Below are 14,977 nucleotides of genomic sequence, written 5' to 3' on the forward strand. Positions count from 1 at the left end.
GAGATGGGTTGCGGCTGGAAGGGCATCCACTGCGTACAAACATGCTGTACGCAAACATCTGGCAACTCCAGATTAATAAATGGACTAAGCCGACAAGAAAATTAATGAATAATGTATTGCCTGTATTGTATTGTAAGTGTTTAATGTATTATTTTTAACCGTTAAATTTGTTACAACTTCCTGCCCAGGGACTACAGATGTAAATTAGCTCTATAGCTAACTCTGGCACAACATGTCATGTTGTACATTGTATAAATAAATAAAATAAATAAATAAATAAATAAATTAGTACAATGTTAGTGGATACTTTGATGCAGCAGATAAATACTGGCTGGCAGAGCTATGTGAATTGATGTAGTTTTATGTGATTTAGCTTTATAATCTTGATCCTCTGTTCTGTCATCACTAATTACAATACTCTATGCGATGCAATTAAACAATTCAAATAGTTCTAAAGTGACATTGTTGAATTAGCAATGGATTTTCGCTTTATACTGTAAATGATCTACTCCAGTTGTGGATCCATGGTGGAAGAAATTTTCTTCAATAAAAAAAAGGTTTTAGAGACTATTTTTTCTTATTTAAACAATTATGCCATCAACCTTTGCATACACGTGGCCATATATCAACACTTCTGTGATTTACTATGGCAAATATACTGTATAAACTTCTTGTCAAAACATAAAGAGCTTAAAACCATCAGCCTGAAAGAAAAGTCAGCAAAGCATTTTTATTGGCAAGGGTTCATACACATGATTTGTTCCCTTTTAAAGTTCAGGTAGACACATTAACATCACAGATATGGGAAACTTCACAATATTGTGTGTAAAGCTCATATAACAAATTGCTACATTCAATGAAGGGACTGAATTTCAATCTAGATTTTAAATGCCACTATTTTGTGAGATTTAAAATAATAATAATAGCAACAAAAATAATAATACTAATATAAAGTAATTCTTACACTTTATTTCAAGGTCAAATTATTGCTATTAACAAGCCATTAACCAAGACTTAGCTCAATAAACTACACATTTTCTGCTGTTTAATAGTAAGGTAATAGTTAGTTTTAGTTATTGAGTTGGATTAGTGATGTGCAATAGTGTAGAATCTTAAGTTCTAATAAAGAGTATATAACAATATATATATATTTTTTTATTCACAACAGATTTGTTTTCAATTTAGCATGCATGCTGTTTTATTACATAAAGACATACAGTAACTTGACATTATTGTAACATAAAAGACAACTTTAATGAGAGTGTGCAATTTGTACTACATCTGAACAGAAAAGACCAAACAAACTAAATAACTATCTCAATGGTTTTATAAGGCTGACCATTTTTTTGCGAATATCAGGCAGGTTAAAGGCGTAAATAAGGGGGTTGAGTACAGGTGGTATAATAAGAAACTCGAGTGAAAGAAAAACGGACAGACCTACAGGAATTTGCAAATTCGCAACCCGACTCAAAGTGACATCACATGTTACAGCAATTGTGAAATTCAACAGGACCACTATGTGTGGAATACAGGTTTGAAAAGCTTTGCCTTTTAACTGTGCTGAGCTTCTCTGACAAATGATAAGAATTTTTACATAGGAAAATAGTATTGAACTTATTGGGATGATAGTAGTTATTATTACTATAAACAAGCCAAAAGCATTATTGATTGCGATGTTGTCACAAGAAAGCTTGACTACTTCATAGCTATGGCAGTATACCTTAAATAGTTTGTTACCACACATTTTTAGTTTGGTAGTTAAAAGTGCGGAAACACCAAGCAAAATCATTGGAAAAGTCAGGTTTATAACTATTAAACAAGCAAGAAACCTTGGTCTAACTATGCTGTGGTAACGTAAAGGTTTACAAATTGCAGCAAATCTGTCAAACGCCATTAACATTAATATCGTGAACTCATTTGCTGCATATGTGAAAATAACAAAAGACTGGGAGAAGCATGCTTCACGAGAGATTGAGTGTGTTTCAGACAGCAAGTCTGACAGAACTCTTGGGAAAAAGCCAGCTGTACCAAATAGAGAGTTCATAGACAAGCATGAAATCAGAATGTACATAGGCTGGTGTAATGTCCTTTCCCGAAACACTGCAAGCATTATAAGGACATTAAAGAATATTATAGCAAAATACAGAACAAAACCCAAAATGAAGAGAGCATATCTTATGTACCCTAGATTTTCAAACAACATGAAGTTAAAACTGGTATTATTTTCCATTTTGCTTTAGGAACCAAGGTTTCCCATCAGTGACCTGAAGAAGGAAGTACAGAAACATAAGCAGTTAACTATAGTGCTAACAATAAGGTTACATTTGTTTGCATCAATGAACGCATTAGGTATAACTGAACAATTTAAACCATATAATCATTCTGGAGACATTTCTAAACACATTTCTACATGAATTATCATTAGTTGATGACTTGTTTTCAAATTAAACTTTACATCAGACAACTTAAACATTGATTTTCAACATTACACCAATTAAAGCACACATTAAAGGAGTTAAATACCTTCTGTGACACATGAACATTGTTGACCATTGTTTCTTTATTTAATATGTGAGGAAAAATCTTTGTGTTGTTTAAGAACTGTGAGTCACCAGAATCATAGAGTTTTTATAGCACCATAAAATGTCTCAGGAGGCTCTCAGCTTTTGCATAAAAACACAGGGACCAGTTAGATTCAACCTGAATTCTATTACATAATAAGTGAAGTTTCACAAACTAATTTCAAGAGGAGCACATGACATGATTGTGCACTGCTGGCCACTCATCCATAATCAGTAATAATCCAATCAGAATGATCCTAGCTTAATATAAATGGATCACTTTCTCTATCATTTTCTATCATCTTCTTTTTGGAAGAATCCCCCCTTCCACCCCATCTCCTCCTTTTTCTCCCTTTCTAAAGGGGGAGCGATCGAGACCTACCTGATCTCGGATCTCCTGATTTGCTTCTAGACCGGGCAGGAGCCCTGGACTCAAATATCTCCGAGCTCAGGGTTCTCTCCCGGGACAGCATGCCAAACCTGCTATTAATGCCAAGCATATCTAAATGGGAACTCTTGAAATGCTATTACATGTCACACATCTCAAGTCTTCTGTTAAAAGTGTGTAAGAAATTATTAATACTTTTTAAAGACATTTTTAAAATAATTTACAGAATATGTAGCCTAATATAATCTGTTTAAATGTGGTTATGAATGCACATGACATGCAACATTGTTTTTAAGTCACTCACTCACTTTACTTTGGTTTAGTCCCTGATTAATCAGGGGTTGCCACAGCGGAATGAACCACCAGTTTATCAGTTTAACATGGTTTGTAAAATAGTTTGACAACTTTTAAAAGATAACTCTTATTTATTGTAGGCTTGTATCCTAATTGTTTCTATTTTATTGCATTTTTTACAGACAGAAGCATGAGGAGTTTCTTTATTAAGCGCAGTATTGGTGTTACAAGAAAACTGTGGCAGCTGGAGAACAAGAAAAGAACTTGCTAGAGGGGGCGCTGCCGAGCGTGATGGAGTAAAGACGTGTTTTCATCGTAAGGCTTGAGGCCTCGGGGCAGAGTAGTTCCGGTGAGCCCGGCCGACCTGTCAGGTCTTCTTCTGGACGTCCTGAAGATAAAAATACTGACTTTGAGGATAAAGGCGGACATTCAGTGCTTTTTAAGAGCAGACATATCATCTGTAGTAGGGAAGGAGTTGAAGAACGCATTGGCCGAGGATTTTGATGCAGTTAAATCTGAACTACAGGCTATGAGAACCAAAATCGTGAATAATGCCACAGTTGTAAGTTCCGAAATTGACCAAATAAAAGAGAACATTAAGGATGTCGAGGAAGAACTCTCAACTTGGTCAGACGAGATGGTCACCTTCCAGGCGTCGGTAACTAAACTCACAAGGCACGTTGACGACTTAAAAGAAAAATGTGAAGATATGGAAGGGAGCAAGAGAAGGGGAAATATCTGCGTTAAGGGAATCCCCGAGCTCCCAGGATCAAGTACAACTACAGCGGTATCCAAACTGCTAAAAGAAGTGCTTCAAATGGACAGAGATGTCAAAATTGACTGCTCACATCACAGCCTTGTTACAAGGAGGCCAGGGGACTAGCCTCGTACCATAATCGCAAAGAACTTGCCAATGTCCAGAGAGATTAGACCTTATGCTCCTGAATGCTCCTGTTTATGTAAATGGTAACCACAAAGTTAAAGCTCTAGATCAATGCAATAGTTCAAAGTCTATTGTGGAAGGAGTATGGAATGTGGAATGTGTATTTACTCAGTGGCTCAGAAGGTTCATTCATTCATTCATTCATTTTCTTGTCGGCTTAGTCCCTTTTCTGGGGTCACCACAGCGGAATGAACCGCCAACTTATCCAACAAGTTTTTACGCAGCGGATGGCCATCCAGCCGCAACCCATCTCTGGGAAACATCTACACACACACATTCACACACTATGGACAATTTAGCCTACCCAATTCACCTGTACCGCATGTCTTTGGACTGTGGGGGAAACCGGAGCACCCGGAAGAAACCCACGCGAAGCCTCAGAAGGTTACCCATGAAAAAATATATATATTTAAATGATGTCTGTAATCAGTGATGATTCTTTCAGAACTAATTATAAAATACTCCTTACTTTTAAAGCCAACCACATTCTTGCTCCTCCATACCTTGTTGTTTCCCGTCCACCTTGTCACCATGTGGAGCAGACTCTGGTCCTCAGCTTTGGAATTCACCTTCTCCTGATCTCCGTTATCTTAATTATTTTTTTTTTACAATTTAAATCTAAACTCAAAACTAATATGTTTATAACAGCCTTCTCTCTTTAACTCAACTGCACTTTTTAAAAACTGCATTTTCTATTGACTTTTATAATGTGTTTTTATTCTTATCTTATCTTGTACGGTGACCTTGAGTGTCAAGAAAGGGGCCTTTAAATAAAATGCATTATTCTTATTCATTCATTCATTTTCTATTCGGCTAAGTCCCTTTAGTAATCAGGTGTCACCACAGCGAAATGAATCGCTAAATAAAATGCATTATTCTTGCACATTCATTCATTCATTTTCTAAACAGCTTAGTCTCTTTATTAATTAGGGGTCACCACAGCAAAATGAACTGCTAACTTATGCAGCAGCGGACACCCTTTTAGCCACAACCCATCACTGGGAAACACTCGTACACTCTTGCATTCACACACATACACTACGGCCAATTTAGCTTATTCAGTTCAACTATAGCAAGTCCTTGGACTGTTGGGGAAACCGGAGCACATGGAAGAAACCCATGCAAACACAGGGAACACATGCACATTTTACACAGAAATGCCAACTGACCCAGCTTGGACTCAGCAATCTTCTTTCTGTGAGGCGATTGTGCTACTGATGATGATGATGATGACTTGTGGCTGTGTGTATGAGAGTCAAAATTGCAAACAAGTTAACAACTGTAGATGTTTGATAGGTACAATGCTTGATGGGAGTTGTAACTCAGAAGGATGATATTGCTAATGATATTGCTATTGATATTGGGTGAAGTAATCCCTGAAGAGATGCAAATTTCAATCTATATTTTTATAAATCAGAGGCCAGTGTTCTGTAAGATAAAATAAATAAATAAAATAATAATATAATTGTAATTGTCACATTTTTCAAAATGAACAAGCCATCAACTAAGCCTTTTTAAGCTCAACAAAGTACTCATTTGCTGCTTATTAATAGAGAAGATAGTACTTTGCTTTATGTATTGGATAGAATTAGGATTATAGAATAACTAAGTACTATATTAGTACTAATAAACAGTCAAGATCTTAATTAAAGGCAGGTAAGGAGCCAAAGTAAAGTGTAAAGTAATTTTTAAGACAAAAATCAAACTGCTTATATGTTAAAACCTGCTTGTAGTTGTAACAGTAAACCCACACTCTTTATTATCTTTTTTGGCTTTGCAGGATATTGGTTTTCAAGTAATCAGTGTATTATAAATGTTGTTTTGTTTACTTTTGCAAATAATAAATCATATCAAATACAATAATATGACAATGTAATATGAAAAACATAACTTTAATAAGAATGTGCAACATGTATTGCATCTTACAAGAAATAAACAAAAGGGAAAAAAAACTACCGAAATGGTTTTATAAGACTGATAATTTTTTTGCGAATATCAGGCAGGTTAAAGGCATAAATAAGGGGGTTGAGTACAGGTGGTATAATGAGAAACTCAAGTGAAAGAAAAACTGACAGACCTATAGGAATTTGTAAATTCACAACCCGACTCAAAGTGGTGTCACATATAACAGCAATTGTGAAATTCAAAAGTACCACTATGTGTGGAATACAGGTTTGATAAGCTTTGCCTTTAAACTGTGCTGAGCTTTTCTGACAAATGATTATAATTTTTACATAGGAAAATGATATTAAACTTAATGGAATGATGGTAGTTATTATTAATATAAACAAGCCAAAAGCGTTATTGATTGCGATGTTGTCACAAGAAAGCTTGACTATTTCATAGCTATGGCAGTATACCTTAAATAGTTTGTTACCACACATTCTCAGTTTGGTAGTTAAAAGTCCAGCAACACCAAGCAAAATCATTGGAAAAGTCAGGTTTGTAACTATTAAACAAGCAAGAAACCTTGGTCTAACTATACTGTGGTAATGTAGAGGTTTACAAATTGCAGCAAATCTGTCAAATGCCATTAACATTAATATTGAGAACTCATTTGCTGCATATGTGAAAATGACAAAAGACTGGAAGAAGCATGCTTCACGAGAGATTGAGTGTGTTTCAGACAGCAAGTCTGTCAGAACTCTTGGGAAAAAGCCAGCTGTACCAAATAGAGAGTTCATAGACAAGCATGAAATCAGAATGTACATAGGCTGGTGTAATGTCCTTTCCAGAAACACCGCAAGCATAATAAGGACATTAAATAATATTATAGAAAAGTACAGAACAAAACCCAAAATGAAGAGAGCATATCTTATGAACCCAAGATTTTCAAACAACATGAAGTTAAAATTGGTATTATTTTCCATTTTGCTTTAGGCACCGAGGTTTTCCATCAGTGACCTGATGAAGAAAATGCAGAAAGACAAGCAGTTATCTATAGTGTTAAAAATAACAACAAGGTTACATTTGTTAACAGCAATAGTGAACAATATATAGCATATTGTAATTGTGTAAAACACGAATAAACAGTATGTTTACAAATTGAACTTTACATCAACAGACAACTTAAACATTATATTTCAACACTGCTCAAAATAAAACACATTACCGGAGTTAAGTGCCTTCTGTGATACATCTTGGCATGACCATTGTTTCTTTACATAATATGTGAGAGGAAAAGGTTTAAAAGAACTGTGAGTCTTCAGATATCTGGAGTCTTTATAGTATCACAACTTGTCTCAGGAGGCTCTGATCTTTTGCATAAAAACACAGGGACCACACAGATTTGACTTGAATTGTTTATTAAATTAGATTACATGCCATATTATAAGTCTATTCTCATTCAAAAGTGTATAAGACATTAATAGTTAATAGTTTTCAAATCATCAAAGATCAAATCATTTACAGAATCTTTCAGTATTATAATACAATCTTTTAAATCCTTATAAAGGTTGAAATGGCTTATAAAAGTTGATATGGCTGTTAGCTAATATTGTAAAATATGAACTATGGCAGGCTATGAGTAGAGAAATGACATCTTATTGCATCATTACAGTTATTAATTATAATAATAATCATAGTAATAGGCGAGGCACTGGCGCAGTAGGTAGTGCTGTCACCTCACAGCAAGAAGGTCGCTGGGTCGAACCTCGGCTCAGTTGGCGTTACTGTTTGGAGTTTGCATGTTCTCCCTGCCTTCGCGTGGGTTTCTTCCGGGTTTTCCGGTTTCCCCCACAGTCCAAAGACATGTGGTACAGGTGAATTGGGTAGGCTAAATTGTCCGTAGTGTATGAGTGTGTGTGTGAAAGTATGTGTGGATGTTTCCCAGAGATGGGTTGCGGCTGGAAGGGCATCCGTTGCGTAAAAACTTGCTGGATAAGTTGGCGGTTCATTCCGCTGTGGCGACCCCGGATTAATAAAGGGACTAAGCTGACAAGAAAATGAATGAATGAATTATAGTAATAGCAATCATAGTAAATATAATTCAAAAGTCTGAGATTCCATATGCAGCTTAATTGAAATACCAGCCTGCTCTCACGAGAAAACGTAAGTATTTTACGTTTTGCCAGTTTATTGGCTAATTCGTACGAATTTGTACGAGTTCAGTCATACAAAATTGTACGATTTTAAAAAGGAGGCGTGGAACCTAACCCCACCCCTAAACCCAACCGTCATTGGGGGATGAGCAAATTGTACTAAATTGTACGAATTAGATCGTACGAATTCATACGAATTAGCCACTAGATCAAAAAGTTACGAATTGCCGTGAGATCGTGTTGTTCAGTGGTTGTCAAAGCCAATCCTCAATGTACACAGAATATACAATTCACAGATTACCTGATTCACCCGGAGGCCCACTGCTATTAAAGTCTAAATAATAACGATAACAGTTGTCATTGATTTATTTTCTTTTCGGCTTAGTCCCTTTATTAATCAGGGCTCACCACAGTGGAATCAGCCACCAACTTATCCAGCATATATTTTTTGCAACGGATCTAATGTGGCAATAAGACTATAAATATACTGCGCATTTACATAGTGGCCATATTCATGTATGTAAACACACGAAAATAACATTAACATTAAAGCATAAAAAGGTCATTCCTAGCCAGACTTTTCTGACAGGGTATTCGAATGTCATCGAGTGACAGAATGTTGTGGAACTTCTGTACAGGAGTTATTATTTTAGCGGTAATATAGTTAAATATAGATAGCAAAATTTAGCAGTTTTTATTTTTTTGTGTTTTTTTGAAAAGCATGACGGTAAAACATGAACGCGGTTATGGATATATTAAAACATATGATTGTTTGTTGTAAAAATTTGTAATAATGCCAAAAAAAAAATAATAATAACTAATTTGTGGATTTCTTACTTCCAGGTTCAGCAATACTGCCGCTGTGGCTGGTGTATTCTGGAAAATTTTCCTACCCCTTGATTTCAAGTGTGGTGCTGAAAAATTTTTTGATAGGCTATCTACCCTTTCCCCTTAACCTTATGACGCCTTAACGCCTTCAAGCTGAAGAGAATTTAGAAGAGAACACCCCCCTACCCCTTGACTTGAATGTGAAAAATGAGGGGTAAGGGGAAGGGCTAGGGCAGGGGTGTCCAAACTCGGTCCTGGAGGGCCGGTGTCCTGCAGATTTTAGCTCTAACTTGCCTCAACACACCTGGAAAGATGTTTCTACAAACCATAGTAAGAGCTTGATTAGCTAGCCCAGGTGTGTCTGATTGGGGTTGGAACTAAACTTTGCAGGACACTGGCCCTCCAGGACCAAGTTTGGACATGCCTGGGCTAGGGGATATAATTGGGATTGGGCTCAAGTGTCTAACAAAACCACTGTGCCTGTTGGACAGAGAAAGTCATGAGGCATACAGAGCTCTGTTGGACATTTGAGCTCTCTGAAGGTGGTATAGCAACCTAACACACTGTCCGTTGTCTTACTAGCATACTTGCATACTGTACCTGTGCTCTAATCAGGTTAATTAGGTTATTTTGTAATTGATTTGTGTCATAATATTTATTTCTGTTTTAGTAAATTATTTGGAGGTGAATATGTGTGTCCCCTGTCTGTGAAATTTACTCCCCTCTTTAAAGAAGAGAGTTTGTGCCCCATTCAACATAAATATTGTGAAATGCAATAGAATTGACCTAAATGCCTGCACACTTGGTCAGTCTATGTTGCAATGTAAAAAGCTTTGAGGAAATGTTAATTTAATTTGTAAAAAAAAAAAAAAAGTAAAAATGCTAAGACTGTGGGGGGAAAGAAGCTAAGATAGCAACATGTGTCTAGCAAAACCCCTGTGCCTGTTGGACAGAGAAAGTCATCAGGCTTGCAGAGCTCTGTTGGCCACAAGGACATTTGAGCCCTCTGAAGGTGGTATAGCAACCTAACACACTGTCCGTAGTCTGACTAGCAATCTTGCATACTGTACATGTGCTCTAATGAACTTATAGGAAGGTTATTGGGCTATTTCATAATTGATTTGTGCTCAAAATGTTTATTTCTATATTTTAGTACATTATTTGGAGATTATTTTGAACATTTACTTATCTCTTTAAAGAAGAGAGTTTGTGCCCCATTTGATATATATTTGTAAAATGCAATATATTTTATCTAAATGCCTGCACACTTGGTTAGTCTATGTTGCAATGTAAAAAGAACCTTTGAGAAAATATTCATTTAATTTGTAAAAGAAGTGTAAAAATAATAAGACTTTGGGGGGAAGTAAGCTAAGATAACAAGTGTCTAGCTTGTGTCCACTGTACCTGTTGGACAGAGAAAGTCATCAGGCATACAGATCTCTGTTGGCCACAAGGACATTTGAGCCCTCTGAAGGGGGAATAGCCACCTAACACACTGTCCGTAGTCTGACTAGCGTACTTGCAGTCTGTACCTGTGCACTAATAAACCTATTGACCTTATTCTCAAATGCGGAAGTGCGCCTGTTTTCGCGATTGTCTTAGAACTTCTGTTTCAGTCGCCTATAGGAGAAATGACAAGGAATATTAAACGGCAAAAAACAGTCAAACTACTTGCTCTACAAACAAATGTTTGCATGACTATATAGACCAAGTAGAATAATACAACATGGAAATATCAGTTTGCAACATCAAACAACGAAACGAGCAGTTTTTAATGTCTAAAAATGAATGGAAGTGAATGAGACCGGAAGTCTCGTGCCAAAAAGATTCAAATGGCAGCGCCCGGTCGTCTGCGGAGAATAAGGTGAATAGGAGGGTTATAGGGTTATTTTGTAACTGATTTGTGGTCAAAATAATTATTTCTATATTTTAGTACAATATTAGGAGATGATTTTGAAACTGTGAAATTTACTTCCCTCTTTGAAGAAGAGAGTTTGTGCCCTGTTCAACAAATATATTGTAAAATGCAATAGAATTGACCTAAACACCTGCACAATTGGTCAGTCTATGTTGCAATGTTAAATAAACCTTTGAGAAAATGTTAATTTAATTTGTAAGAAAATGTAAAATAAGATTGTAAGTGGAAATAAGCTGATATAACAACGCGTGTCTAGCAAAACCACTGTACCTGTTGGACAGAGAAAGTCATCAGGCTTGCAGAGCTCTGTTGGCCACAAGGACATTTGAGCCCTCTGAAGGTGGTATAGCAACCTAACACACTGTCCGTAGTCTAACTAGCGTTCTTGCATACTGTACATGTGCTCTAATGAACTCATAGGAAGGTTATTGGGCTATTTCATTATTGATTTGTGCTCGAAATGTTTATTTCTGTATTTTAGTACATTATTTAAAGATGAGTTGGAAACTGTGAAATTTACTCCCCTCTTTAAAGAAGAGAGTTTGTGCCCCATTCAACTAATATATTGTAAAATGCAATAGAATTGACCTAAACGCCTGCACAATTGATCAATCTGTGTTGCAATGTAAAATAAACATTTGAGAAAATCTTAAATTTGTAAGAAAATGTTAAATAAAACGGTGAGGGGAAATAAGCTAATATAACAAGTGTCTAGCAAAATCACTGTGCCTGTTGGACAGAGAAAGTCATCAGGCTTGCAGAGCTCTGTTGGCCACAAGGACATTTGAGCCCTGTGAAGGTGGTATAGCCACCTAACACACTGTCCGTAGTCTGACTAGCGTTCTTGCATACTGTACATGTGCTCTAATGAACTCATAGGGAGGTTATTGGACTATTTCGTAATTGATTTATGCTCGAAATGTTTATGTGTTTTAGTATATTACTTGGAGATGATTTTGAAACTATGAAATTCACTTCTCTCTTAAACAAAAAGAACTGTGCCCCATTCAACATATACAGTTGAAGCCAGAATTATTAGCCCCCCTGAATTATTATCACCCCTGTTTATTTTTTTCCCCAATTTCTGTTGTTCAGGGAAGATTGTTTCAACACATTTCCAAGCATAATAGTTTTAAAAACCTATTTCTAATAACTGATTTATTTTATCTTTGCCATAATGACAGTAAATAATATTTTACTTGATATTTTTCAAGACACTTCTATACAGCTTATAGTGACATTTAAAGGCTTAACTAGGTTAATAAGGTGAAATAGGCAGGTTAGGGTAATTAGTCAAGTTATTCTATAACGATGGTTTGTTCTGTAGACTATCGAAAAAACAATTAGCTTAAAGGGGCTAATAATTTTGTCCCAAAAATAGTTTTAAAAAATTCTAAACTACTTTTATTCTAGTCGAAATAAAACAAATAAGACTTTCTCCAGAAGAAAAAAATATTATCAGACATACTGTGAAAATTTCCTTGCGCTTTTAAATACCATTTGGGAAATATTTAAAAAATAATAAAAAATTCAAAAGGGGGCTAATAATTCTGACTTCAACTGTATATTGTAAAATGCAATAGATTTTAACTAAATGCCTGCACACTTGGTTAAAGAAAATGTTAATTTGATTTAAAAGAAGTGTAAAAACACTAAGACTTTTTTAACATTTAATTTAAAGGGTAATTTTAACAGTAAAGTGTTTGGTCATTTGTTCAGTTATCTAAAGTATACAACCAACTACTGTTTAATACATACAAAGCATGGAAAACTTAAAAAAAAACAGAATTTCACACCTTTAAGTCTGCAATTTTAAATGTGCTTCGTTTATTAAATAAACAAATAAATGAAATTAGTAATAATGACCAAATCTATCAAAATTTGTACATTGTATTTAGTATTGTACAAGATCCATAATACAAACTGTTTTAAAAGAGATGCTCACAAGCAACTTAATTAAGATATCAAAATAGGTTTTGCTTTTAAATGACTCATTCAGTTGGATCTACTTATTTTTTATAAAAGCACCTCATGACTTCCCTCCTTAGTCTTGTCAGATTTAATCCATAAATAAGAGGATTTAACATGGGGGGAACCAGTAGAAATTCCAGAGACATGAAATTGCGCAAATCCTGGGGCAAACTCTTTGAGCCGTAACGACTGTACAGTACATCAAACAACAATGCGACAGTTACATTAAGCAATGCAAGCAGATGCGGCACACACGTTTGTATGAACTTGTGCCTGCTCTCCGTTGACTTTCGGCATTTTACAACCAAATAAATGTACGAGCAAAATATCAACACGGCATGCCCGAAATATACAATAATGATAACATACCCAACCACGTTATTTACAGTCGTAGAAAAACAGGAGAGTTTAACAACAGACCAATTTTCACAATATAGCTTTTCAATAGCAGAGCCACATAAAGTGAGTCTAGCTGTTAGTCCAATAAGGACAGCCATGCAGAAAAATGGAGTCAGCCAACAGAAAAGAATACATTCAACAATTCTCTGGTCTGTCATTATGGAATGATACTCCAGTGGTCTACATATTGCCACATACCTGTCATATGCCATCACTGTTAGTGTTGAAATGTCACATAAAACAGATGAATAAATGATAAAGATCTGAATTAAGCATCCAGCATAAGTAATCACATGATCCTGGGATAATAAATCATACAAGAACTTGGGGTAGAAGCCAACAGTGCCATAAAGTGCATTCACACACAGATTGCAAATAAAGAAAAACATTGGCTCGTGAAGCTTTTTGTGCAACATTACAGCATAAAGAATGGTCACGTTGCAAAACACGATGAATGGATAATACAGTGCAGTCAAGGAAAAAAACACAAATCTGTTTCCCATCGTATCATTTAGTCCAGAGAGTGTAAACACTACAACGATAGTCTCATTCTTTAGTAGTGGCAGCATCTGCAACAATAAGTCAGATGAAAATTCTGTTGTGCATTTATTACAACATTCGGTCCCACTTTATATTAAGTATCCTTAACTACTATGTACTTACATCAGAAAAATAAATACAATGTACTTACTGTGTTTATAATGTATTTGAGAACACTTAGGGTGCTTTTGAGTTGGGATAGAGGTTGGGTTATGGACAGGTTTGGTGGTATGGGTAGGTTTAAGGGTAGGTTAAGGTGTAAGGGATGGTCAACAGTGTATTTACAAATGTAATTACAAAAGTTAAATACAGATGTAAGTACATACATGTATTAAATCAAGCATAAGTACACAGTAAATACATGTATTTACACAATAAGTACATTGTAACAAACTATTAATTCCTATGTAAGTACATATTAGTTAAGGCCACTTAATATAAAGTGGGACCCAACATTCTCTGTAAGTACAGTTTGGGTAATTTTAAACAGCATTCAGATATCCATCTACTCAATTCCAATATTTCATGTTCAAAGGAAATATGAAATCGTTCACAATGACAGCAAATGAAATGATTCAAATCTTACCACATGCAGTGTGTGTCGGACAATCTCTATGTTTGACAGAGTGTTGTGTAAAAGCTTGATTTGGTGTGATATATATATATATATATATACATTGAGACTGGTCTCATGCTAATTGTCCTTTTACGAATGCCCAAAAGGAGCTCTCTTGAGAAGCTTAAATCTACGTCAACCAATATTAAAATTGGAATGAACATTATATTGTGGGTGTAAATAGACGGGATGTGAATGGGCAGAAATTAGGCCTATATAGCCTACTTTGTTTTGTATGCAAATAAAGATCAAATAACAGATCAATATATACATAATTCCTTTTTAAATCATTATAAACTTGTTAACAAGCTTTATTATCATTGTATAGTTTAACTAAAGTGTGTTTTCATTTTGGATCTCAAAAGCGAAAGAATAAATAAATAACTAAAATCATGGAAATAAAATCACAAAGAATTAAGTAAAGTAATGTTTTAGCCTAAATATAGAGAGATGTGACCAATATTTGTTATTTTAAAGTG

At 35.3% G+C, this 14,977-nt stretch overlaps 7 protein-coding genes across 9 annotated transcripts in view; 1 reads left to right on the forward strand and 6 right to left on the reverse strand.

Moving 5' to 3' along the window:
* Window positions 1-14,977, reverse strand: part of brwd1 (bromodomain and WD repeat domain containing 1) — a 1,114,631-nt gene that overhangs the window by 440,697 nt on the left and 658,957 nt on the right. The gene's annotated exons all lie outside the window — the stretch shown is intronic.
* The window catches only part of phkg1a (phosphorylase kinase, gamma 1a (muscle)), an 831,529-nt gene that overhangs the window by 308,066 nt on the left and 508,486 nt on the right, over window positions 1-14,977 (reverse strand). The gene's annotated exons all lie outside the window — the stretch shown is intronic.
* The window catches only part of mxf (myxovirus (influenza virus) resistance F), a 250,465-nt gene that overhangs the window by 164,001 nt on the left and 71,487 nt on the right, over window positions 1-14,977 (forward strand). The gene's annotated exons all lie outside the window — the stretch shown is intronic.
* Window positions 1-14,977, reverse strand: part of arrb1 (arrestin, beta 1) — a 348,576-nt gene that overhangs the window by 92,662 nt on the left and 240,937 nt on the right. The gene's annotated exons all lie outside the window — the stretch shown is intronic.
* or64b3 (odorant receptor, family 64, subfamily B, member 3) lies at window positions 1,313-2,230 on the reverse strand. The gene is given in 1 exon segment (NM_001128375.1): window positions 1,313-2,230. A coding segment is annotated over 1 exon segment (918 nt).
* or64b2 (odorant receptor, family 64, subfamily B, member 2) lies at window positions 6,060-7,357 on the reverse strand. The gene is given in 1 exon segment (NM_001127253.1): window positions 6,060-7,357. A coding segment is annotated over 1 exon segment (918 nt). The 5' UTR covers window positions 7,057-7,357; the 3' UTR covers window positions 6,060-6,138.
* Window positions 12,777-14,511, reverse strand: or62c5 (odorant receptor, family 62, subfamily C, member 5). Its single transcript, XM_087283660.1, has 2 exons — window positions 14,469-14,511; window positions 12,777-13,911 (listed from the first exon to the last, which is right to left on the reverse strand). The coding sequence occupies exon 2, from the start codon at window positions 13,909-13,911 to the stop codon at window positions 12,982-12,984; it is 930 nt and encodes a 309-aa protein (XP_087139786.1). The 5' UTR covers window positions 14,469-14,511; the 3' UTR covers window positions 12,777-12,981.

Source organism: Danio rerio, chromosome 15 (assembly GCF_052040795.2).
Source record: "Danio rerio strain M-AB ecotype USA chromosome 15, GRCz13ab, whole genome shotgun sequence".
Classification (NCBI taxonomy): Eukaryota; Metazoa; Chordata; class Actinopteri; order Cypriniformes; family Danionidae; genus Danio; species Danio rerio.